The 23,850-nt window shown below is 37.4% G+C and overlaps 1 protein-coding gene across 4 annotated transcripts in view; it reads right to left on the bottom strand.

The window, feature by feature from the left end:
- The window catches only part of LOC133580131 (cGMP-dependent protein kinase 1), a 441,177-nt gene that overhangs the window by 45,812 nt on the left and 371,515 nt on the right, over positions 1-23,850 (bottom strand). For all 4 annotated transcript variants that reach the window (XM_061934558.1, XM_061934398.1, XM_061934477.1 and 1 more), the window contains one exon: positions 8,229-8,294. In XM_061934558.1, the coding sequence (XP_061790542.1) occupies positions 8,229-8,294 (66 nt within the window). The remainder of the gene's footprint in view (positions 1-8,228; positions 8,295-23,850) is intronic.

Raw genomic sequence — 23,850 nt, 5'->3', positions numbered from 1 at the left:
AGAGCATGTTGTGGACGACACGCGGCGCTAATGAAGGTCGTTTACGGCACAACAAAGACCGAATGTAACCTTGCCAGAACGTTCCTTTCTGATGGATGTAGCCAGAGGTGGGTAGAGTAGCCAGAAATTGTACTCAAGTAAGAGTACTGTTACTTTAGAGATTTATTACTCAAGTAAAAGTAAGGAGTAGTCACCCAAATATTTACTTGAGTAAAAGTAAAAAGTATGTTGTGAAAAAACTACTCAAGTACTGAGTAACTGATGAGTAACATACACACACACATATATATATATATATATATATATATACATACATATACATTGATATATACAGTATATAATTTATATGTATTTATTTTGCTGTTTTTGTTTACATGTTAAAGATGTTTTAATGACTATACATGCATGTTTAACATATAGATTCCTTTCTTTCATGAAGACTAGAATATAAGTTGGTGTATTACCTGATTCTGATGACTTGCGTTGATTGTAATCAGACAGTAGTGCTGATAACGTCCACGTTTTCAAATGGAGGAGAAGAAAAGTTCCTCCTTTCTGTCTAATACCACATGAAAGTGGTTGGTTTTTGGCATCTTATTTGTCCAGCTTCCATATTCGTTTTTATACAGTTTACAAGAAATATATTGGCGTCAAACTCCTTAGCTTGCTAGCTTGTTTGCGCTGGCTTTCGGAGACTCTTGTTTTGAAAGCGCAGGCGCGATGGAGCGGCACTTTTATTGTGAAGACAGGAACTGTCTTTAGGCTTTTGACGGGATGTACGGTTGAAATAAAAAAGTATCTTTTTTCCTTCACACTTTTGATTGATTGATTGGAACTTTTATTAGTAGATTGCACAGTACAGTACATATTCCGTACAATTGACCACTAAATGGTAACACCCCAATAAGTTTTTCCACTTGTTTAAGTCAGGTCATGTGACCGCCTGGCTCTGTTTGATTGGTCCAACGTCACCAGTGACTGCATCTGATTGGTGGAACGAAGTGAAACGTCAACAGTAAGGCAGGCATTTTGAAGGTCTGTCTGATAGACCAAAACAAACAAAGCGTGCATTAACAGATCGATAAAAATTAGTAGCGAGTAGCGAGCTGAATGTAGATAAAAGTAGCGGAGTAAAAGTAGCGTTCCTTCTCTATAAATATACTTAAGTAAAAGTAAAAGTATGTTGCATTAAAACTACTCTTAGAAGTACAATTTATCCCAAAAGTTACTCAAGTAGATGTAACGGAGTAAATGTAGCGCGTTACTACCCACCTCTGGATGTAGCTCAACTTCATATAGCTGACGGGTGGCGACTGAAACAACAGCACTTCTGCCGGTTACAGCCAATCAGTCAATCAATCAATCAATCAAAGTTGATTCATAAAGAGCTTTTCATACATACCAGTTAAAAACAATACCCCGATGACCCAGATCCCCCATTATCACATAGGCAGACACGGACACAAATACCAAACACACATACAGTCGTGGTCAAAAGTTTACATGCACTTGTAAAGAACATAATGTCATGGCTGTCTTGAGTTTCCAATCATTTCTATAACTCTTATTTTTTGTGATAGAGTGACTGGAGCACATACTTGTTGGTCACAAAAAACATTCATGAAATTTGGTTCTTTTATGAATTTATTATGGCTCTACTGAAAATTGTTTCATCTGACATCACATGGACAAAGATAAGACCTTCTGGAGGAAAGTTCTGTGGTCAGATGAAACAGAAATTGAGCTGTTTGGCCACAATACCCAGCAATATGTTTGGAGGAGGGAAGGTGAGGTCTTTAATCCCAGGAACACCACTCCTACCGCCAAGCATGGTGGTGGTAGTATTATGCTTTTGATTGATTGATTGATTGATTGAAGCTTGGGGTGAGTTTTTCCTTGCCCTTATGTGGGCTTTGTACCGAGGATGTCGTTGTGGCTTGTGCAGCCCTTTGAGACACTTGTGATTTAGGGCTATATAAATAAACATTGATTGATTGATTGATTGATTGATTAGTAGATTATACACAGTACAGTACATATTCCGTAAAATTGACCACTAAATGGTAACACCCGAATAAGTTTTTCGACTTGTTTAAGTCCACGTAAATCAATTCTGGGCCTGTTTTGCTGCGAATGGAACTGGTGCTTTACAGAGAGTAAATGGGACAATGAAAAAGGAGGATTACCTTCAAATTCTTCAGGACAACCTAAAACCATCAGCCCAGAGGTTGGATCTTGGGCACAGTTGGGTGTTCCAACAGGACAATGACCCCAAACACATGTCAAAAGTGGTAAAGGAATGGCTAAATTAGGCTAGAATGAAAGTTTTAGAATGGCCTTCCCAAAGTCCTGACTTAAACGTGTGGACAATGCTGAAGAAACAAGTCCATGTCAGAAAACCAACAAATTTAGCTAAAATGCACCAATTTTGTCAAGATGAGTGGTCAAAAATTCAAGCAGAAGCTTGTGGATGGCTACCAAAAGTGCCTTATTGCAGGTAAACTTGCCAAGGGACATGTAAGCAAATATTAACATTGCTGTATGTATACTTTTGACCCAGCACATTTGCTCACATTTTCAGTAGACCCATAATAAATTCATTAAAAAAAAAAAACTTCATGAATGTTTTTTTGTGACCAACAAGTATGTGCTCCAATCACTCTATCACAAAAAAATAAGAGTTGTAGAAATTATTGGAAACTCAAGACAGCCATGACATGATGTTCTTTACAAGTGTATGTCAACTTTTGACCACGACTGTATACACACATATGCAACTATATGGACAAATGATTGCATGGTTGAGTACAGAGGAGCCAGGTGAGTAAACACTATCACAGGAGCCATCTGCACCAGGAGGGTCATCAGACCATGGCCACTAGGACGCTGACACAAAAGTGCCCCCACAAACACGGTCGATAACCCCTGAGGCAGATGGTTCATCTGAGGAACGTTGGAAAATAAAAATGATAAAACTTGTAAAATACTAAGAACCATGAGTTGAGATAAAGAATAAAATGCAAGTTAAAAATAATGAATATCAGGTAAAAGCCAAATCAAAAAGATGGTTCTTAAGCCTGCTCTTAAAAACATGAACGTTCTCCGCAGCCCTGAGGTCCTCCGGCAAGATGCCATCCCGTGACTTTGTGTCCTGACATTTGGAGTAATCAGGAGATGTGTGACGGAGTATCTCAGGGCCCGGGAAGGCTCATAGGATAAAAGCATATCTGAAATATAAGAAGGCCCAATACCATCCATCCATCCATCCATCCATCTTCTTCCGCTTATCCGAGGTCGGGTCGCGGGGGCAGCAGCCTAAGCAGGGAAGCCCAGACTTCCCTCTCCCCAGCCACTTCGTCCAGCTCCTCCCGGGGGATCCAGAGGTGTTCCCAGGCCAGCCGGGAGAGATAGTCTTCCCAGCGTGTCCTGGGTCTTCCCCATGGCCTCCTACCGGTCGGACGTGCCCGAAACACCTTCCTAGGGAGGCGTTCGGGTGGCATCCTGACCAGATGCCCGAACCACCTCATCTGGCTCCTCTCGATGTGGAGGAGCAGCGGCTTTACTTTGAGCTCCCCCCGAATGACAGAGCTTCTCACCCTATCTCTAAGGGAGAGCCCCGCCACTCGGCGGAGGAAACTCATTTCGGCCGCTTGTACCCGTGATCTTGTCCTTTCGGTCATGACCCAAAGCTCATGACCATAGGTGAGGATGGGAACGTAGATCGACCGGTAAATAGAGAGCTTTGCCTTCCGGCTCAGCTCATTCTTCACCACAACGGATCGATACAGCGTCCGCATTACTGAAGACGCCGCACCGATCCGCCTGTCGATCTCACGATCCACTCTTCCCCCACTCGTGAACAAGACTCCGAGGTACTTGAACTCCTCCACTTGGGGCAAGATCTCCTCCCCAACCCGGAGATGGCACTCCACCCTTTTCCGGGAGAGAACCATGGACTCGGACTTGGAGGTGCTGATTCCCATCCCAGTCGCTTCACACTCGGCTGCGAACCGATCCAGTGAGAGCTGAAGATCCTGGCCAGAGGAAGCCATCAGGACCACATCATCTGCAAATAGCAGAGACCTAATCCTGCAGCCACCAAACCAGATACCCTCAACGCCCTGACTGCGCCTAGAAATTCTGTCCATAAAGGTTATGAACAGAATCGGTGACAAAGGGCAGCCTTGGCGGAGTCCAACCCTCACTGGAAACGTGTCCGACTTACTGCCGGCAATGCGGACCAAGCTCTGACACTGATCATACAGGGAGCGAACTGCCACAATAAGACAGTCCGTCACCCCATACTCTCTGAGCACTCCCCACAGGACTTCCCGGGGTACACGGTCGAATGCCTTCTCCAAGTCCACAAAAGCACATGTAGACTGGTTGGGCAAACTCCCATGCACCCTCAAGGACCCTGCCGAGAGTATAGAGCTGGTCCACAGTTCCACGACCAGGACGAAAACCACACTGTTCCTCCTGAATCCGAGGTTCGACTATCCGGCGTAGCCTCCTCTCCAGTACACCTGAATAGACCTTACCGGGAAGGCTGAGGCCCAATACCATAAAAAAACATTTATAAAACATAAGAAGAACCTTCAAATTGATTGTCACACACACACTAGGTGTGAACATTTTGATAGATTTTTTTAGCGCCGTGTGTAATGTCCTATATTTTCAATGGAACATATTAAATGTTGGTGCTGTTTACTTGAGTCATATTGCAGTCTACATGTATCTCTTATGTGTGACTGCCATCTACTGGTCGCACGTATGATTACACCATGTACCAAATAAAAGAGCTTCGACGTCGGTAAGCACAACCAGAATTATATTCCGTACTTAGGTTATAAAGCGCACTGTCGAGTTTTGAGAAAATTAAAGGATTGTAACTGCGCCTTATGGTCCCAATGTGATTTATTTTACTCATTCAAACCTGTGACGTTATCTGATCAAAAGCCATTAAAAGGTTTAAATGTGTTTCATCATGGACCGGAGTTTATTGAGCAATTTCAGCATAAGAAAATGAGAAAACATTTTTTCATGCCCTTCAAAATCTTAAGGACTGTTATGCCCTGTTTGGCTTTGGCAGATAATTAAAAGTGAATGTCCCCGGAAGGTTAAGTGGAACATTGCAATATAGTTTATAGTTTAGTCTTTATTTGAAGGGACACCGCACAGAAATATTAACCTCAAAGACATAAATGTTCTGTACCAGATTATAGCTAAATAGCTCATTTCCATCTGCAGTCCCTGGCTACCTAAATTAAAGGGATACACATATCATGAAATCAAATCCTACTATAGAAAAGTCATAAAATGCCCTTTCATTGACATATACATTACAACCACCTCTCCTTTACATCATAACACACATGCTCTTGTTCACATCTGTCATCATTTGTAAAAAAACAACCATGATTTTACCAGACACACCTCACAGTTTACAACAAAATCTTCTAATGCATAAATATTGTCAAGACTTGGTCCGGGGTGTGTGCTTTTCCAGGATGCAACGGAAAGTTGGCTCGTGCGAGACGGGAATTAAGGTACATGATTTATTATTATCAAAAAAAGGAATAAATGAAAGCGCGCACAGTGGCGGAGAATAAACTATAAAACCAAAAGACTATAGCAAAAAGTACAAACAAAATACACGCACAATGGCGGAGAACAAACTATGAAACCAAAAAGACTATAAATATGGAACAAAAACTTACTTGGCTTGAGGAATTGACATGAAAAGAAGTATCAGGCATGAACAGAGCATAAATGTGTTGATGTCGTCAGGACGAACAACAGAAAATGAATGAACTTAAATACTATGGACATGATTAGTGAAAGCAGGTGCGTGACTCAAAACGTGAAACAGGTGCGTGACGTGACAGGTGAAAACTAATGGTTGCTATGGTGACAAACAAGAGTGCACAATGAGTCCAAACGTGGAACAGGTGAAACTAATGGGTAATCATGCAAACAAGACAAGGGAGTGAAAAGCCAGAAACTAAACAAAACATGACTTAAAACAAAACATGATTACACAGACATGACAAATATAATACACATTAAGTCGATCCGTCAATCATAGTGTCCACCTTATTGACCGTGTGAGCAGCTTTGATTGCTCCAAAGCCACGTTTTAACTTCAATTGTGACTGAATAGTAACCTGTTAGACTTTTCAAGTTTGTTGTGAGGTCGTTCCGTTCCTTCATCGCTTTACATGAAAAGGCTGATTGTGCAAAAGATGTTTTACATCTGGGTATGCTACACTGCCCCCTGGTGGAGGCTCGTGTGTTTCTAGTTGTCACAGCAAGATGTAAACTGGACAAAGTGCTTAAGTGGCGCTGGTGCAGTGTTGTTTAGGATTCGACGGGCCATTCGTAGTGGTACTAATCATTGAATGTTATCTATATTTGTTATGATCCGTGGCCCGGATCATGTTTTGTTATTTTCTGTTAGTTTTGGACTCCCTCAGTTCCTGTTTTTGTGCACCCTTGAGTTTGTTTTGCTTATTATTTTCACCTGTCTCTGATTGGTGTTCGGGACGCTCACCTGTTTCCCGAGCACTAATCAGAGGCATTATTTAAGCCTGCCTTTGCCGGTCAGTCGGCCTGGCTTCGTTGTTTGCTACATGCACCTGTTACGTGAGTATTGCTTGTCTCTAGTCTATACTAAGTGGCAGAGGTGGGTAGTAACGCGCTACATTTACTCCGTTACATCTACTTGAGTAACTTTTGGGATAAATTGTACTTCTAAGAGTAGTTTTAATGCAACATACTTTTACTTTTACTTGAGTATATTTATAGAGAAGAAACGCTACTTGTACTCCGCTACTTTTATCTACATTCAGCTCGCTACTCGCTACTAATTTTTATCGATCTGTTAATGCACGCTTTGTTTGTTTTGGTCTGTCAGACAGACCTTCATAGTGCCTGCGTTTCAACAAATACAGTCACTGGTGACGTTCACTCCGTTCCACCAATCAGATGCAGTCACTGGTGACGTTGGACCAATCAAACAGAGCCAGGCGGTCACATGACCTGACTTAAACAAGTTGAAAAACTTATTGGGGTGTTACCATTTAGTGGTCAATTGTACGGAATATGTACTGTACTGTGCAATCTACTAATACAAGTTCCAATCAATCAATCAAAAGTGTGAAGGAAAAAAGACCATTTTTTATTTCAACCGTACACCCCGTCAAAAGCCTAAAGACTGACTGCACAGTTCCTGTCTTCACAATAAAAGTGCCGCTCCATCGCGCCTGCGCTTTCAAAATAAGAGTCTCCGAAAGCCTGCGCAAACAAGCTAGCAAGCTACGGAGTTTGCCGCCAATGTATTTCTTGTAAAGTGTATAAAAACGAATATGGAAGCTGGACATATAAGATGCCAAAAACCAACCACTTTCATGTGGTATTAGACAGAAAGGAGGAACTTTTTTTCTCCTCCATTTGAAAACGTGGACGTTTGTCATCACTACTGTCTGATTCCAATCAATGCAAGTCATCGGAATCAGGTAATACACCAACTTATATTCTTGTCTTCATGAAAGAAAGGAATCTATATGTGTTAAACATGCATGTATATTCATTAAAACACTATTAACATGTAAACAAAAACGGCAAAAAAAAAATATATAAATTATATACTGTATATATCTATGTATATATATATATATATATATATATATATATATGATATGTGTGTGTATGTTACTCATCAGTTACTCAGTACTTGAGTAGTTTTTTTACAACATACTTTTTACTTTTACTCAAGCAAATATTTGGGTGACTACTCCTTACTTTTACTTGAGTAATAAATCTCTAAAGTAACAGTACTCTTACTTGAGTACAATTTCTGGCTACTCTACCCACCTCTGCTAAGTGGTAGCCTAAGCTTCGAGTGCGATCTGCACGTTGGTCCTTCGGCTTGTTTTCTGTTTTTTTGTACTTCTTTGATTTTCGAGAATAAATCATGTTCCTACCTGCACGTCCTGTCCGGAGTGGTCCGTCTGCATCCCGGGGGAACGAACCCTGCAGTAAGCTGCGACCCCCCCCCAGTTTTAACAAAATTGAACAGTCTATATTTTTGGAGAACTTATCAGTGATGGTGGTGTTGTGGTTTTTCGGTCAAGGATTTTGAGCTTTTGTTGGAAATTGCTAATATTTCCTCTGATACAGACAATGCCAAAAAAATGCCGGTCTTGCAGAAGGTTACTGATACTTACTCCCGGTCGATGACTAAGCAGGTGACCGCCTCGGCTGAAATAACGTTGGCTGTCCGGATGTCCTCCCTGCAGAGAGAGACAAAATAAGCCCAATTAGCCAGAAAAACATTCAAAGCACTCATCATAATGCGAAGGCTCTCGTCTAGCAGGAAATCTGTTAGTGACTTTTTATTACAATTTATCATATCTGACGTCGAGCTCCTCGTCCGACGGGAAATCTTCATCCGAGGACTTGCACCAGTCGCACGAATCCTCTGAGTCGGTGTTCCAAGAATCCATCGCGGATAAAAATGTTAATAAAAAAAACAAGACGTCCCTCAAGTGGATGATTTGAGTGGGACAAGTGGACACTTGGAGAGGCTCAGCTCCACGGAACAGTCCATCACTGACTGGGTCAGCCTGTCCCACTGACGTGAGGGGACAATTACCCCCAACTTCCCCCCTCTTGGCGCACTCATGCACCACCACCCCTACCCAACTGTAGCCCACACACTGGTGAATAAAGGTCACAGCTGGTGAGTTCTGAAAGGTGAGCGCTGCTTAGGAGAGCCCAGCTTAGGAAGGAAGTGTTTGGAGGCATTAACAGTTGATGGATCGGGGGGCCCTGCAGCCAAGGGGGGGCCGTGGGCAGAACTGTATCCAAATATGTCATTTTGCGCACATATTAGCACCGAATCGCTGCATAAGACACCAACAGGACCATTAAAGTCCGTGTAGGAAAAAAATTAACTTTGACTTTTGCCTAAACCAGTTTGTGGGGGAAAAAAAACATGAAAACACTACCAAGTACTGTAAAAAACCAGGCCGCTTTGAATGCATCAGTCAGCAAGGGACATGCTAACACTTCTCATTATGGAGGGCCAATTTTTATCCATGATGAGAACGAGGAATACACGGATAGTGAAATAGGTAACAACCATGCAAGAGTAGGAGGGTGGTTCCTATTCACTTCTCGGGAAGGAGCACCATTTTTTTCAATGGGGACTGAGGGCAGCGAGACTGGAGACTGACTCTAAACATATCTGCTGGGAGGAGACACAAAAACAATGGAAAAAAAGAAATTTGAAAAAAGAAATAAAAAAGACATAAATAAATAAATATATATATATATAAGGGGAGACTAAGGGCAGCAAGACATAGAGCAAAATGAAGACTGACTCCAAACAAATTTGCTGGAAGGAGATACTAAAACAATGGAAGGAGAACAAAGGAGTCCCGTGTTTACTTCTGGCAAAAACTGTATCCAACAGGAGACTGAGGGCAGCAAGAAATGGAGCTAAATGGAGACTGATTCTGAAAAAAAAAAACTGCTGGAAGGAGACACATTAACAATGCAAGCAGAAAATGGTGTCCTGGGTTTAATTCGACCCAAAAAATGTATCCACAACGAGACTGAGGGCAGCAGGAAATAGAGGAAAATAAAGACTGACCCTGAAACCAATGTTGACAAACAATGGAAGCAGAACAAAGTTGTCCTGTTTTTACTTCTAGCAAAATAATTATAAAAAAAATAAATAAATAAATAAATAAAAATAAAAAAATAATAATAATAATAATTATATATATATATATATATATATATATATATTTTTTTTTTTTTTTTTTTATTTTTTTTTTTTATAATTTTTTTTTTTAATTATTATTTTGCTAGAAGTAAAAACGATAAACTAAACTAAACTAAACTAAAATTAAAATAAATAAATAAATAATAAATATATATATATAGATATATATATATATATATATATATATATATATATATATATATATATATATATATATATATATATATATATATATATCTATATATATATATTTATTTATTTTAATTTAATTTAATTTTATTTTTTAAGCGACGGACATATTGATCCAGACAAGCAGCAACAGCGTGTAAACTTCATCACCAAACTTGGTCAAACATTAGTAAGTCGATTAAATTTGTGCATAAAGGCATTTAGTTTGTTTTGTTTTGAAATTGTTGACTTTGTGATGTCTTTTGTATTTGTGTTGTTTTTTTTGTCTGAGAGTAAACCTCGTTTAATTCATGTGGCACTAAATTTGACCAGTAGAGTGGCGACAACGCTACACCGTTGGTTTGATTGTGATAAGTCACGTTCAGTGTGTGCAATGTTTGGTGTGTGAATGTTGTGTAATTCCTATACGTGTAAACATGTGTAGTGAATATATTAACACTAAACTTTCTATTCCAAATTATATAATATATGCTAATCAAATCCCCATGACCCCAACAGGGACAAGCGGTAGAAAATGGATGGATGGATGGATACTATTCAAATCCCAATTATTGTACATGGTAATTAGGATTTGTTATATATTGTATATATTTTATAAACAAATATATATAATGTAATAATATAATATATCAGTATATATTATATACTGTATATATAATATTTAAATATTACATATATATGTTATATTTTACATGGCTACTATGGTACATTTTTAGTTTATTTTATATTTTATCCTTTCCATCCGTACCCTTTCCAGCCTTTGTAACTGAGCTACTGTGTGGAACAATTTCCCTTGTGGATCAATAAAATGTGTCTAAGTCTAAGTCTAAGTAAATTTTATTTATATAAAATACACAATGGACGGTATACTTTTGTTATGTTTATATTTTCAGTCTTACGAACCCGAATGAAGGAAAGAAGTGTAAAGAAATACAACTGCTGTTAACTAGCTGCACACGCTGCAAAGGAGTAACGAGGGCAGAATGATGAATTTATTGAAAAAGCCGACGTGTTTACTTTGAAATTCACTAAACGTCGTCTCAAAGAACTATAACATTGACGAAACATCCACATTTCGATGTCCGGCCCCCTGAGCCCTTGGGCTCTTGAAACCGCGGCCCTCTACGCTACGTTTTTCACCAAGCACCACCTTAGAAAAAACCTGGGCTCTCCAAGTACCACTATAATGACCGACGTCAAAATACAGTAGCGTAGTAGTCCTGAGTATTCATTGAAAACAAGGCAGAGGTTTTAATTAGTGAAGTGAATTATATTTATATAGCGCTTTTCTCTAGCGACTCCAAGCGCTTTTACATGGTGAAAGCCAATATCTGAGTTACATTTAAACAAGTGTGTTTGGCATTGGGTGCAGGTTTTGTGTCTTGCCCAAAGACACAACGGCAGTGACGGGGATCGAACCCGGAACCCTCAAGTTGGCCACTGTAGCATCACGCACAGTTTGAACAGTGACACTGTGTGTGACTATAGGAAAATAAAACACTGTACTTTAATCAAGTGATTCTATATACACTATATAGACCAGTGTCTGTTACATGAGCTAATCACTAATCACTTAGTCTCCATGGCGACACACCACAACATCATTCATCCAAGTAATAGTTACATAAACACGGATCGCGCCTAAGTGACCTCAAAAGGCCAGCTCCACCTGCCCCCCCCACCCCCCTGCTGGGACCACTGACGGAGTCTGTCAAAACAAGCTGGTGTGCCACGGCGTTGACAACATCGCACGCCTCGGAGGATTAAATGGCGAGAACACAGCAAACACGGCGTACAGACGCGGGCCCCAGCTCCTACGCTAAAAAGGGGACCGGTGACTGTGAGAAGAATGTTCTTGAGAGTTACACGGGAGGGCGCCGGCGGTGTTGATTACGGACACATGGCAGAAATTAACATAGTCGTTTGGACAGCGATCCGATGTCCGAGCACGTTGTCGGAACACTGGACCACTTCAGTTAAATGAACAATAACACTGAATTATTACAGTTCAGGCCAAAGGTTTGGACACACTGTCTCATTTCTATGCGTTTTCTTTCTTTTCATGACTATTTACATTGTAGATTGTCACATCAAAACTATGAATGAACACATGTGGAGTTATGTACTTAACAAAAAAAGGTTAAGTAACTGAAAACACGTTTTTATATATATATATATATATATATATATATATATATATATATATATATATATATATATATATATATATATATATATATGTATATATATATGTACATAATGTTTTTAAGCATTTTTTGATAACTAGTGTAAACACATTATTACTGTAGCAAAAGTAAGTACGGTAGTATAACAACAAATCAGAAGTAATAAGTAGTAATAATATAGAAGTAATAGTGTAGCCGTACAAATATGACTCGAAGCAGACTAAATTATATTTATATATATATTTATTATTTATTATATATATATATATATATATATATATATATATATATATATATATATATATATATATATATATATATATATATATATATATATATGTCTTAATAAGGTTATCCAAAAAATAGTGCTCGATACCGTAGTAGAGCGCAATATATGTATGTGTGGGAAAAAAAATCACAAGACTATTTCATCTCTACAGGCCTGTTTCATGAGGGGGTTCCCTCAAATCTCCTGATGATTGAGGGAACCCCCTCATGAAACAGGCCTGTAGAGATGAAATAGTCTTGTGATTTTTTTTCCCACACATACATATATATATATATATATATATACATATATATATATATATATATATATATATATATATATATATATATATATATATATATATATATATATATATATATATATCAGTGACGTGCAGTCACTAGAGGCAGGTGAGGCGGGGCCTCACCTGCCATCATGGAAAGAAAAAAAATGTAAAAAGAAAAAAAAAAAATTTAATTGTTATATGTATCCAGTGATTATACTATAAAGTTATTTTCCATTTAACTTCACCAGTTTTAGATTATTTTTATTCAAAATCGCTGAATTTTCACATTTGCCGTTCAAATACTGAGAAGAGACGGTGCGGTGATCAGCAGCCAGTTGAGGCACATCACTCAGTGCCTCAACATGGATTCCGGACTCGGCTAACTGCTGGCCTGCTGTGCAGTGAGACCGTATTGCTATATGAATTATATTATACATTTCCATAGTTTAGTTAGCTGAGGTATATAATGTACAGTGTATTTTGTCAACAACTGTATGTGTGTAACGTATTTCTTGTGCTGAGCGATCATAAAACGGCTGCAAAAGACGCACTGGCTGAGGCTCCAGTAATCCCGCCTCCTGCACCCCCACCGTAGATTGCAACCCCTGACGGGAGTGTTATAACAACTAAAGCCCACACTTAAATTTTCCACGTGCAAGATTGAATCTATTTAAAAAAGTTATTTCATAAGAAGCCAAAAAGTGCAAAAACAATAATGTTCGTGTTGGAGGAGTTGTGAATGACTGCAGGGCCACAACATTAGGTACACCTGCAGACTGCAGGTGTACCTAATTCACAACTCCTCCAACACGAACATTATTGTTTTTGCACTTTTTGGCTTCTTATTAAATAACTTGTGTAACCTATTTTTATGGGCTTTCCTCTTTGTGATGTTAAGTTCCTCTTATGCGCTGTTATACAGTATATGCCTTGAGCTCTTATTTTGAAGGCGCTAAGAGCGGAAGTGATGCCACGTTGGAGTGGAGCGGAAGTTTTTGAAAGGAGCTAAATAAAGTGGTCCTCGTGTAAACTGGAGCCTCCGTGTTTGTTATTTTGTAGTTTCATACAGTATAGGCGACATTTATAAACCCTCGGTTACACTTTTTTAAATAGATTCAATCTTGCACGTGGAAAGTTTAAGTGAGGGCTTTAGTTGATATAACACTCCCGTCAGGGGGTGCATTAATCCAGCGGCGAATGGACTTCATTTATAAAAAAAAAAGGTAAGACCATAATAACGTTTTTTTTATTAAATGTGCTTTTTTGTGTGCTACAGTTTGTATGTGTAAAGTTAAAGTTAAGTTAAAGTACCAATGATTGTCACACACACACTAGGTGTAATGAAATTTGTCCTCTGCATTTGACCCATCCCTTGATCACCCCCTGGGAGGTGAGGGGAGCAGTGGGCAGCAGCGGCGCCGCGCCCGGGAATAATTTTTGGTGATTTAACCCTCAATTCCAAGCCTTGATGCTGAGTGCCAAGCAGGGAAGAATGCTGGTATGAGCTTTTAAACATAACCTGTTAACTGCTGCCAATCAAATGGTGTGTGTGTATATATATTTACACACATATATATATATAAAATGTTTTTAAGCATTTTTTGATAACTAGTGTAAACAGCAACACATTATTACTGTAGCAGAAGTAAGTATGGTAGTATAACAACAAATCAGAAGTAATAAGTAGTAGTAATAATATAGAATTAATAGTGTAGCCGTACAAATATGACTCGAAGCAGACTAAATTATATACATACTGTATATATATATATATATATATATATATATATATATATATATATATACCCTTTCTTCGCGCTCGCTAAGCTTCTATAAGCAGCAGTCCATCCTCTGTATACTCAGCTTCAAAAAGATAAGGAATCCTTATTTGTCCATAAAAAAATTGTCATCTGTTTTTGTCTGTTACCAAGTCTGCCATGATTGTGTGACCCAGCCTCATCTTTCAAGCGTTTTTTGTTTTTTTTTTAATCATTTTTAAAACCCTAAAAAAAAAAAGACACATGTGTTTTTGTCCCTCATAATGATTCCCCAAAAAAAACGGTAAAAGAGCATGTACGGACAATAATACTTAACGCGATTAATATGCATTTTTAAACGATTAAGGCAATGAAATTGTTAACCTTGACAGCTGTAATTTGAATAGAAATGGCATTTAATTAAAAAAAATTCTATAAGTAGCCGTTCATCCTCAGTATACTCAGCTTCAAAAAGATAAGGAATCCTCATTTGACCAAAAAATAGTCGTCTTTTTTTGTCTGTTACCAAGTCTGCCATGATTGTGTGACTTAGCCGCATCTTTCAAGCGTTTTTTTTTTATCATCTTTAAAATCCTAAAAATTTTTTAAAAAAAGACACATGTGTTCTTGTCTCTCATAATGATTCCCTCCAAAAAACGGTAAAAGAGCATGTACGGACAATAATACCAAACGCGATTAATATGCCTTTTTAAACGATAATGCAATTAAATTGTTAACTTTGACAGCTCTAATTTGAATAGAAATGACATTTAAATAAAAAATATTCTATAAGCAGCAGTTCATCCTCAGTATACTCAGCTTCAAAAAGATAAGGAATCCTCATTTGTCCATAAAAAAATTGTCATCTGTTTTTGTCTGTTACCAAGTCTGCCATGATTGTGTGACTTAGCCGCATCTTTCAAGCGTTTTTTTTTTTAATCATCTTTAAAATCCTAAAAAAAAAAAAGACACATGTGTTCTTGTCTCTCATAATGATTCCCCCCAAAAAAACGGTAAAAGAGCATGTACGGACAATAATACCAAACGCGATTAATATGCATTTTTAAACGATAATGCAAAGAAATTGTTAACTTTGACAGCTCTAATTTGAACAGAAATGACATTTAATTAAAAAATATTCTATAAGCAGCAGTTCATCCTCAGTATACTCAGCTTCAAAAAGATAAGGCATCCTCATTTGTCCATAAAAAAATTGTCATCTGTTTTTGTCTGTTACCAAGTCTGCCATGATTGTGTGACCCAGCCGCATCTTTCAAGCCTTTTTTTTTTTTTTAAATCATTTTTAAAATCCTAAAAAAAAAAAAAGACACGTGTTCTTGTCTCTCGTAATGATTCCCCCCCAAAAAATGGTAAAAGAGCAGGTACGGACAATAATACTTAACGCGATTAATATGCATTTTTAAATGATTAATGCAATGAAATTGTTAACTTTGACAGCTCTAATTTGAAGAGAAATGACATTGAATTAAAAAATATTCTATAAGCAGCAGTTGATTCTCAGTATATTCAGCTTCAAAAAGATAAGGAATCCTCATTTGTCCATAAAAAAAAAGGTCATCTGTTTTTGTCTGTTACCAAGTCTGCCATGATTGTGTGACTTAGCCGCATCTTTCAAGCGTTTTTTTTATCATCTTTAAAATCCTAAAAAAAAAAAAAAAAAAAAAAAAAAGACACATGTGTTCTTGTCCCTCATAATGATTCCCCCCAAAAAACGGTAAAAGAGCATGTACGGACAATAATACCAAACGCGATTAATATGCATTTTTAAACGATAATGCAATGAAATTGTTAACTTTGACAGCTCTAATTTGAATAGAAATGACATTTAATTAAAAAATATTCTATAAGCAGCAGTTCATCCTCAGTATCCTCAGCTTCAAAAAGATAATGAATCCTTATTTGTCCAAAAAAATTGTCGTCTGTTTTTGTCTGTTACCAAGTCGGCCATGATTGTGTGACTTAGCCGCATCTTTCAAGAATTTTTTTTTTTTAATCATCTTTAAAATCCTAAAAAAAAAAAAAAAGACACATGTGTTCTTGTCTCTCATAATGATTCCCCCCAAAAAACGGTAAAAGAGCATGTACGGACAATAATACCAAACGCGATTAATATGCATTTTTTAATGATTAATGCAATGAAATTGTTAACTTTGACAGCTCTAATTTGAATTGAAATGACATTTAATTAAAAAATATTCTATAAGCAGCAGTTCATCCTCAGTATACTCAGCTTCAAAAAGATAAGGAATCCTCATTTGTCCATAAAAAAATTGTCATCTGTTTTTGTCTGTTACCAAGTCTGCCATGATTGTGTGACCCAGCCGCATATTTCAAGCGTTTTTTTTATCATCTTTAAAATCCTAAAAAAAAAAAAAAAAAAAAAAGACACATGTGTTCTTGTCTCTCATAATGATTACCCCCAAAAAACGGTAAAAGAGCATGTACGGACAATAATACCAAACGCGATTAATATGCATTTTTAAACGATAATGCAATGAAATTGTTAACTTTGACAGCTCTAATTTGAACAGAAATGACATTTAATTAAAAAATATTCTATAAGCAGCAGTTCATCCTCAGTATACTCAACTTCAAAAAGATAAGGAATCCTCATTTGACCAAAAAATAGTCGTCTTTTTTTGTCTGTTACCAAGTCTGCCATGATTGTGTGACTTAGCCGCATCTTTCAAGCGTTTTTTTTTATCATCTTTAAAATCCTAAAAAAAAAAAAAAAAAAGACATATGTGTTCTTGTCTCTCATAATGATTCCCCCCAAAAAACAGTAAAAGAGCATGTACGGACAATAATACCAAGCGCGATTAATATGCATTTTTAAACGATAATACAATGAAATTGTTAACTTTGACAGCTCTAATTTGAATAGAAATGACATTTAATTAAAAAATATTCTGTAAGCAGCAGTTCATCCTCAGTATACTCAGCTTCAAAAAGATAAGGAATCCTCATTTGTCCAAAAAATAGTCGTCTTTTTTTGTCTGTTACCAAGTCTGCCATGATTGTGTGACTTAGCCGCATCTTTCAAGCGTTTTTTTAATCATCTTTAAAATCCTAAAAAAAAAAAAAAAGACACATGTGTTCTTGTCTCTCATAATGATTCCCCCCAAAAAACGGTAAAAGAGCATGTACGGACAATAATACCAAACGCGATTAATATGCATTTTTTAATGATTAATGCAATGAAATTGTTAACTTTGACAGCTCTAATTTGAATTGAAATGACATTTAATTAAAAAATATTCTATAAGCAGCAGTTCATCCTCAGTATACTCAGCTTCAAAAAGATAAGGAATCCTCATTTGTCCATAAAAAAATTGTCATCTGTTTTTGTCTGTTACCAAGTCTGCCATGATTGTGTGACCCAGCCGCATATTTCAAGCGTTTTTTTTATCATCTTTAAAATCCTAAAAAAAAAAAGAAAAAAAAAAAGACACATGTGTTCTTGTCTCTCATAATGATTACCCCCAAAAAACGGTAAAAGAGCATGTACGGACAATAATACCAAACGCGATTAATATGCATTTTTAAACGATAATGCAATGAAATTGTTAACTTTGACAGCTCTAATTTGAACAGAAATGACATTTAATTAAAAAATATTCTATAAGCAGCAGTTCATCCTCAGTATACTCAACTTCAAAAAGATAAGGAATCCTCATTTGACCAAAAAATAGTCGTCTTTTTTTGTCTGTTACCAAGTCTGCCATGATTGTGTGACTTAGCCGCATCTTTCAAGCGTTTTTTTTTATCATCTTTAAAATCCTAAAAAAAAAAAAAAAAAAGACATATGTGTTCTTGTCTCTCATAATGATTCCCCCCAAAAAACAGTAAAAGAGCATGTACGGACAATAATACCAAGCGCGATTAATATGCATTTTTAAACGATAATACAATGAAATTGTTAACTTTGACAGCTCTAATTTGAATAGAAATGACATTTAATTAAAAAATATTCTGTAAGCAGCAGTTCATCCTCAGTATACTCAGCTTCAAAAAGATAAGGAATCCTCATTTGTCCAAAAAATAGTCGTCTTTTTTTGTCTGTTACCAAGTCTGCCATGATTGTGTGACTTAGCCGCATCTTTCAAGCGTTTTTTTAATCATCTTTAAAATCCTAAAAAAATAAAATAAAAAAAGACACGTGTTCTTGTCTCTCATAATGATTCCCCCCAAAAAAACGGTAAAAGAGCATGTACGGACAATAATACCAAACGCGATTAATATGCATTTTTAAACAATAATGCAATGAAATTGTTCACTTTGACAGCTCTAATTTGAACAGAAATGACATTTAATTAAAAAAATATTCTATAAGCAGCAGTACATCCTCAGTATACTCAGCTTCAAAAAGATAAGGAATCCTCATTTGTCCAAAAAATAGTCGTCTTTTTTTGTCTGTTACCAAGTCTCTGCCATGATTGTGTGACTTAGCCGCATCTTTCAAGCGTTTTTTTTTTAATCATCTTTATAATCCTAAAAAAAAAAAAAGGCATGTGTTCTTGTCTCTCATACTGATTCCCAAAAAAATGGTAAAAGAACATGTACGGACAATAATACCAAACGTGATTAATATGCATTTTTAAATGATTAATGCAATGAAATTGTTAACTCTGACAGCTCTGATTTGAATAAAAATTACATTTAATTAAAAAATATTATTATTATTTTCCATTGTTGACAGAATGCATGGTCCTGAAGGGTTATTATTTCCTATTATAAGGTAAAAAAGAAGGATGAGGTGTCATGACTGGTGCAGTGTTGTGTTTCTTTTTAAAAAGCTAACATTTCTAGGCAAAGTAATACATTAAAATGTACAACAAAAAAAATCCACCTTATGCTTTTTCCACAAGCACTTGAAGCCTCTCATTGAATGAATATATTCCTGATTTTTCTCCGCCGTGCTGTCAGAAGTCAGACCTGCAGTTGACAGCTCTGACCAGCGGATGCATGTCAAGATCTTGGTCATGTGTAGAATTTGGCGTTAAATCCGCAGCTGGCTCTGAATGCCATCCCGCCCTCATCCCTGCATCCCTCACCCTCTGCCATTCCCAAAATATACATAATACACGGGCCCGTGGGAAACGCCGCCGCACTGTTCCTGTTCACACTGGCCTTAGCGCACTTGAGCACGTTTCCAAAATAAAAGCGGCGACGTGGGTCTGTTGTTGAAAATTGGCCCCGGGGCAAAGCTTGAAGGGCTTGATTGTTATAAGACAACATTGCAACGTTTTATACTTGGTCGAATAATAAAAACACAAATAGTCCACTCCAGGGTCATTGTGAGTAGATTACCCAGCTGGGGATGATTATCTAATCACCTGTAGCCCTTATTAGCAGCAGCCGGTCCGAGACAAATGGTGGGAGTTGGAGCGAGAAAAAGAGACACGCCGAGAGAAAGACTGGAAACAAAGACTGAAAAGTTGCAGAACAGTGTGCTGCCGTGGCGTGTGCAACCTCCACAGTCTTGTGTTTAACACTCTTTGAAATAGTGAATTATTCGAAGGAAGAAACAACACAGAGAGTGTAATGTTGATGAAAAAGGCAAAATGTGAAAATGTGACAATTTTGAACAAAAGTGAGATTTTGAAAGTACTTGGAAAAAGCACTAGGAGAGAGCAAATAGTGAAGAAATTCTGAATCCAGACGGTGATCCGGATCAGCCCCAAAACCTAATCACTTGTTTGCTATCCGATTTCAGAAATTTCCAAAAAGTTGACCGTATTTTCCGGACCATAGGGCGCACCGGGTTATAAGGCGCACTGCCGATGAGCGCATCTAGTCAGGTTTTTTTTCATACAAAAGGTGCACCGGATTATAAGGCGCATTAAAGGAGTCATATTATTTATTTTTTTTTCTAAATGTAAAAGACTTCCTTGTGGTCTACATAACGTGTAATGGTGGTTCTTTGGTCAAAATGTTGCATAGATGATGTTTTACTTTTTTTTTTACTTTGTTTTTTATTTTGACCAGAGGGGGAAGCACTTCAAATTTGTACACACACTTGTTATTGCATATGTTGACCAGAGGGGGAGCACTTCCAATGTTTACACACACTTGTTATTTTATATGTTGACCAGAGGGGGAGCACTTTTAAAACCGACACACACAAAAAATCCCTCCTTTTTGGGACCACCCTCATTTTGATAGATGTCACCACCATTCTCTATTAAATGCAATGTTATTCATCAATCAATCAATCAATGTTTATTTATATAGCCCTAAATCACAAGTGTCTCAAAGGGCTGCACAAGCCACAACGACATCCTCGGTACAAAGCCCACATAAGGGCAAGGAAAAACTCACCCCAGTGGGACGTCGATGTGATTTATTTTATTGATTTATGTCATCACTTGTTCACACCTCCTCATATGGAAGATACTTTTCCTTGTTGATGTCTCAAGAAGGGTAAGAATACAAGAACTACACACACACACACACACACACACACACACACACACACACATGCGTACACACACATACACACACACGCACACACACACACACACACACACACACACACACACATATTCTTGTATTTATCACCTTCTTGAGACCTCCGAAAAATGCCTACCTCTTTAGGACCACCCTTTCTAGATATATAAAGAAGTGCAATTACAACATTAATAATATATGCATGCTATGCAAATATAAAAAAAGATAAGCTCTTAGTTAATTTTTTTTTTTTTAATTTTTTTTGTTTGTAATTGGTTTTTAATCTTCATTATTTACTTCAAGTTATTACAGTATGTCTCCATATACATGTATATATTTTTTTAATTTTGGCCAAAGGGGGCGCATTTCTATTTCTTACACACACTTGTTATTTCATATGTCGACCAGAGGGGGAGCACTTCACATTTGTACACACACTTGTTATTTCATATGTTGACCAGACCAATTTGAAAAATCCCTCCTTTTTGGGACCACCCTCTTTTTGGATAGATCTCACCACCAGGGGGTGCAAATGAGACATTCTCTATTAGATGCAATGTTACAAGAACACACACACACACACACACACACACACACACACACACACACACACACACACACACACACACATACACTTTTGACGGATGAAAGGCCCATGAAACGACTCGGAAAAAGACAAGAGGAATCTATGAGCGGGCTTTCCAACATGCACACACACACACACACACACACACACACACACACACACACACACACACACACACACACACACACACACACACACACACACACACATACACTTTTGACGGATGAAAGGCCCATGAAACGACTCGGAAAAAGACAAGACGAACCTATGAGCGGGCTTTCCAACATGCACACACACACACACACACACACACACACACACACACACACACACACACACACACACACACACACACACACACGCACTCTTGCATTTATTACCTTCTTGAGACCTCCGAAAAATGCCTACCTCTTTAGGACCACCCTTTCTAGATATATAAAGAAGTGCAATTACAACATTAATAATATATACATACTATGCAAATATAAAAAAGATAAGCTTTTAGTTATTTTTATTTTTTTTATTTTTTTTGTTTGTAATTGGTTTTTAATCTTCATTATTTACTTCAAGTTATTACAGTATGTCTCCATATACATGTATATATTTTTTTAATTTTGGCCAAAGGGGGCGCATTTCTATTTCTTACACACACGTGTTATTTCATATGTCGACCAGAGGGGGAGCACTTCACATTTGTACACACACTTGTTATTTCATATGTTGACCAGACCAATTTGAAAAATCCCTCCTTTTTGGGACCACCCTCATTTTGGATAGATTTCACCACCAGGGGGTGCAAATGAGACATTCTCTATTAGATGCAATGTTACAAGAACACACACACACACACACACACACACACACACACACACACACATACACTTTTGAAGGATGAAAGGCCCATGAAACGACTCGGAAAAAGACAAGAGGAACCTATGAGCGGGCTTTCCAACATGCACACACACACACAAACACACACACACACACAGTCTTGTATTAATTACCTTCTTGAGACCTCTGAAAAATGCCTACCTCTTTAGGACCACCCTTTCTAGATATATAAAGAAGTGTATTTACAACATTAATAATATATACATACTATGCAAATATAAAAAAGATAAGCTTTTAGTTAATTTTTTTTTTTTTTTTTTTTTTTTTTAATTGTAATTGGTTTTTAATCTTCATTATTTACTTCAAGTTATTACAGTATGTCTCCATATACATGTATATATATTTTTTAATTTTGGCCAAAGGGGGCGCATTTCTATTTCTTACACACACTTGTTATTTCATATGTCGACCAGAGGGGGAACACTTCACATTTTTACACACACTTGTTATTTCATATGTCGACCAGAGGGGGAGCACTTCACATTTTTACACACACTTGTTATTTCATATGTTGACCAGACCAATTTGAAAAATCCCTCCTTTTTGGGACCACCCTCATTTTGATAGATTTCACCACCAGGGGGTGCAAATGAGACATTCTCTATTAGATGCAATGTTACAAGAACACACGCACACACACACACACACACACACACACGCACACACACACACACACACACACACACATACACACATTTGACAGATTGGTAAACATGTCCTCCTCACGGATAAAAGGCCCGTGAAACGACTCGGAAAAAGACAATAGGAACCTTTGAGCGGGCTTTCCAACATGCACACACACACACACACACACACACACACACACACACACACACACACACACACACACACACACACACACACATATTCTTGTATTTATTACCTTCTTGAGACCTCCGAAAAATGCCTACCTTTTTAGGACCACCCTTTCTAGATGTATAAAGAAGTGCAATTACAACATTAATAATATATGCATGCTATGCAAATATAAAAAAAGATAAGCTTTTAGTTATTTTTTTATTTTTTATTTTTTTGTTTGTAATTGGTTTTTAATCTTCATTATTTACTTCAAGTTATTACAGTATGTCTCCATATACATGTATATATATTTTTTAATTTTGGCCAAAGGGGGCGCATTTCTATTTCTTACACACACTTGTTATTTCATATGTTGACCAGACCAATTAGAAAAATCCCTCCTTTTTGGGACCACCCTCATTTTGGATAGATTCCACCACCAGGGTGTGCAAATGAGACATTCTCTATTTGATGCAATGTTACAAGAACACACATACACACACACACACACACACACACACACACACATACACTTTTGACGGATGAAAGGCCCATGAAACGACTCGGAAAAAGACATGAGGAACCTACGAGCGTGCTTTCCAACATGCACACACACACACACACA

Source organism: Nerophis lumbriciformis, linkage group LG02 (genome assembly GCF_033978685.3).
Source record: "Nerophis lumbriciformis linkage group LG02, RoL_Nlum_v2.1, whole genome shotgun sequence".
Lineage (NCBI taxonomy): Eukaryota > Metazoa > Chordata > Actinopteri > Syngnathiformes > Syngnathidae > Nerophis > Nerophis lumbriciformis.
The sequence above is the reverse complement of the archived record's forward strand: the minus strand, read 5'-3'. Positions and strand labels throughout refer to the sequence as shown.